A 4,096-nucleotide genomic window follows, 5' to 3' on the forward strand; every position below is an offset into this window, starting at 1 on the left:
AACCCACTGATAGCCCTGTCTCTACAGGAAATGGGAGGGCGGGGACCCCGGCGTGGCACACCAGAAGACCCCCACCTGCCTCCTGCTGACCCCGGAGGGTGCCTTTCACAGCTTCGGCTACACTGCCCGTGATTACTACCACGATCTAGACCCCGAGGAGGCTCGGGACTGGCTCTACTTCGAGAAGTTCAAGATGAAGATCCACAGCGCCACTGTGAGTCACCTTCTGGCCCAGGACCAGTTCCAGCCAGGGAAGCGGGGTCAGGAGGGGAAGGGGCGGGCCTAGTGAAGGGTGGATGGGTGTGGTGGCTCAGGGACGGAGCTGGGAAGTAAAGAAGGGATGAAGGCGTGGCTGAGGGTGAGGATAGGGTTAGCGGAGAGGCGGGCCTAAAGAGGGGCTGGGGACAGAACTAAAGTGAGATTATAGAGCGAGTGGGACGGTGCCCAAGCAGGTAAGCACCAGGAAACGGGGTGGTTTTAAGAGCGAGGTCGTCAGGAAGTGGGGGCAGAACTACGGCCTTCTGCCGAGTGGCCCTGTGTCCCTGCCAGGATCTCACCTTGAAGACCCAGCTGGAGGCGGTAAATGGAAAGAAAATGCCTGCCCTGGAGGTGTTCGCCCATGCCCTGCGCTTCTTCAAGGAGCACGCTCTTCAGGTGAGCTGCAGCCCCATCCCCAGGCCCACCCTTTCCCCTTAGCCATCCCTGGCCCCTGTCAGAGGTCAGAGGTCATCTTCTCCACTCCCCTGCCTTCTGGTCTGGGAGAGCCTGCATGGGCCATATATGTGTTGTGGAGGGGTTAGCGTTAGGGATTTTTCCAACTCTGCTGGAAAGCCCTTCCTGAGGCTTGATTAGTTCTTCCAGCTCCCACAGAGGGCTGAGGACACCCCACTCAAGCCAGCCGCTCATCTCACTGCCCCTCCTGCTCCAGGAGCTGAGAGAGCAGTGCCCCTCGCTGCCGGAGAAGGACACTGTGCGCTGGGTGTTGACGGTGCCCGCCATCTGGAAACAGCCCGCCAAGCAGTTCATGCGGGAGGCTGCCTACCTGGTGAGGACACGCAGGCAGAGGGGTGGGTGTTGCTCAGGAAGGCCCCAGGGATGGCCCCATACATCCCCTCGTTCACCCACCACCCTTGGGACCAGAGATGCATTGTGGGAAGACCTCCAGCCTTTACCTGCTGGGCATTTTGGTGGTTTGTTGCCACAGAGGAGGGAGTTGGCTGCAGGAACAGAGGACTGAGGGACAAGAGGCACTGCCCAGGCCAGCTTAGCCAGTGTCTTAGGTCAGGTTTTCTAAAAGCAAAGCCCAGGATGGGAATTGTGCATTGGTCTATTGAAGAAGGGCTCTCAGGGGGTGAGGGAAGCTGAGCAGGGATGTGGAGTGTGACCTCAGCCTGACCCCGTGGAGAGCTCTGGAGGGAGAACTGTACCCCCGTGTTGGCCACATTGAGGCAAGGGGGCCAGCTTTTTGTTACTGGTCACTGGGTAGAGGGTGATCCTCTCCAAGTGAGGCAGTTCCCATTCGGCTGAGGGCAGCTCCAGAGAAGGGGCAGCTGTGAGCCAAGAGCAGCCACACTCCCAGTAGCTGGGCAGGGTACTAAGAACATGCACTTCATCCAGCGTCAGTATTTTCAGGAATCCACACCCGCCCCCCCCCACAGCCCCAACCACTGTGAGTTCCTGAGCACGGGAACCTCTGAAGGGAGGTGGTCTGGGCCAGTGTTTGCTGGTTTTCCTACCATAAGAGATACCCGAAGGTCTGGAGAAAGATGGGTGGAGCTCAGGCACTGCCTCTCTAGTAGAGATGGGGGGAGAAAAGGGAACAGCCTTCCAGAGCAAGACTCATTGCTTGGTCCTGACCCTGGGGCTCTGAAGGACGCCCTAGGACCTACAAAAGGCGTCTTGGGGCTGCCTGTAGACCCCTTGGAGGATACCAGGGCCCCTATGGGTCAGGCATGTGCCCAGGTGCCTATGCTTGTCACTGGAAGAAGCTAACCCTAAGCCTAGTGGGCATCCCCCTGCAAAGACCAGAATGAAAGCGCGGATGTGCCCAGCTAGAACAACACACACCCCCCACCAGCCATAGTGCCCCTCCTGCTGCCAGTTTACCCATTCTGCTTCCTCCCACACCGTTCCCTGGCTGCCAGCTCAGGAAGGGCTGGCCCTGACAGGAAGTCTGGATACCTACCCCTCCCTACCCCCCATCTCGTCAGAATCCAGGGAATCCCACAAAATCATAAAAGACTTTCCACAGGGACTCCCCCATCCTGATGCAGGAAGTAACAGCTCCCAAATGTTTTTCTCCCCACAACTGGCCTGTCTTGGTGCCTGGAATCTCACTAGGAGTTTCCTTCCTCCTACATGAGATTCCCCAGAAACAAAGTTCCCCTGGGAGTGGGGAGGCCTGTGGCCACTGTGACACCAGCCTGGTGAAGAAGGAGGGCTCAGTGAGCCAAAGGGGTCCCCATCATCTCATTTGATTGATGGTCTGCCCATTATTCCCTCCCCCACACCCCCCATCCCCCCACACACACACACACTATGCTAGAGTCTCCACTAACACCCTCGGCCAGTGCCCAGCTGGCCAGCCAGCCCTGCTCCTGTGAAGGGGACCTTGCTGCAGCCCAGGCCCTTTGGGCAGCTCAGAGGGCCAGATCCCAAGGTGCTCTAGGTTTCCACTCTGTCTAGGGTCTCTCCCTGCTGGGCAACCCCCTGGTGTTCTTCACAGGGCAACTGTGGGGCAGCTCCAAATTTGTGCAGCATGCCGGGGCCTGAAGGGCTAGCATCGGTGGGGTGTGATGGGGAGGAGATGGGAGCCCCCACAGGCCCTGGGTGCCTTCCCTGGGCTCCATCTTAGGTGTGACAGCCCACGGTGCTCCTGTCCCTGCCCACAACCTATCCCCAGGCGGGCCTGGTGTCCAGAGAGACTGCAGAGCAACTGCTCATCGCCCTGGAGCCTGAGGCCGCCTCGGTCTACTGCCGCAAGCTGCGTCTGCACCAGCTCCTAGACCTGAGCTGCCGGGCCCCAGGCAGCGGGCGCCTGGGCGAGCGCCGCTCCATCGACTCCAGCTTCCGACAAGGTGAGCCATCTCCAGGGCCCCTGAGACCAGAGACTCAGCTTTGTCCAGCAGGAGGAGAGGCCCCCCTCCTCTGAAGCAGCCCACGAGAGGGCAGAAATATCCTACCTGGAGTTCCGGTGGAATGAGGAGGCACAGCCCTGACCCGGGGGAGCCCAACCCCAGGGCAGAGGTTTCACCTTGCCCTAGGGGAGGACTGTCCGAGGAGGGAGGACTCAGCCTAGCTCTGAGTTTGGGTTCTGGGGAGATAGCCTACGCTGGGGAGGGGTGCTTGGGTACTGACCAAGGAGGACGTCAGCCCCCCTCTGAGCCAAGGGAGGTCTTCAGGCGCTTTCCCCTAAACAACCCCTGGGTCCTTCCCCCCCTCCCAGCCCCGATTTTCCACAGCCTGAGCCCTGGCCCTGCGGCCAGAAGTGCTTCCCCTCGGCTGTTGGTTACCGAGCAGGAGATCATCCCATCAGGTTCCTCCAGACCCTTAGGGGTCAGCCACCTTCTCCCACTCAGGAGTGGAGCAGGAGTTTCAGGAGCGCCGGCTGCTCCGCGTGCTCATAGAGGGCCCTGGCGGGAGGATGAGGATTGAGCGTGGTAGCTGAGACACCTCCTTCTAACCTCACTGTCCTGCTCCCCCTGCACCCCCAGCCCGCGAGCAGCTGCGAAGGTCCCGCCACAGCCGCACGTTCCTGGTGGAGTCGGGGGTCGGAGAGCTGTGGGCAGAGTTGCAAGCAGGTGGGGAGACCGGGAGATGGTGGGATTTGTCTTGGGCCCTCCAGGCCCCTATATACTGATAGGAGGAAGGGAACATTCAGGAAGTTGGCTCCAGCCCCTAAAAAACCCTCCCTCCAACATCTGCTGTATCTAACCTGGCAGTCCCTTCACAATCACCTGCACCCTCATCCCACTCACAACCATGCCCCTAACCCATGCTCCTTGCAGAGTTGCAGAGCCCTGGACCATCCCCCACACACACACCTGCCCCTGCAACCCTCCCGACCCACCACACACACACACACACACACACACAC

The 4,096-nt window shown here is 60.1% G+C and overlaps 1 protein-coding gene across 1 annotated transcript in view; it reads left to right on the forward strand.

Moving 5' to 3' along the window:
• The window catches only part of HSPA12B (heat shock protein family A (Hsp70) member 12B), a 13,912-nt gene that overhangs the window by 6,102 nt on the left and 3,714 nt on the right, over window positions 1–4,096 (forward strand). Inside the window, exons 4-8 of the mRNA XM_015560220.1 lie at window positions 28–214; window positions 550–654; window positions 929–1,045; window positions 2,903–3,077; window positions 3,714–3,800. Of these exons, the coding sequence (XP_015415706.1) occupies window positions 28–214; window positions 550–654; window positions 929–1,045; window positions 2,903–3,077; window positions 3,714–3,800 (671 nt within the window). The remainder of the gene's footprint in view (window positions 1–27; window positions 215–549; window positions 655–928; window positions 1,046–2,902; window positions 3,078–3,713; window positions 3,801–4,096) is intronic.

This window comes from Myotis davidii, unplaced genomic scaffold, assembly GCF_000327345.1.
Source record: "Myotis davidii unplaced genomic scaffold, ASM32734v1 scaffold32, whole genome shotgun sequence".
NCBI lineage: Eukaryota > Metazoa > Chordata > Mammalia > Chiroptera > Vespertilionidae > Myotis > Myotis davidii.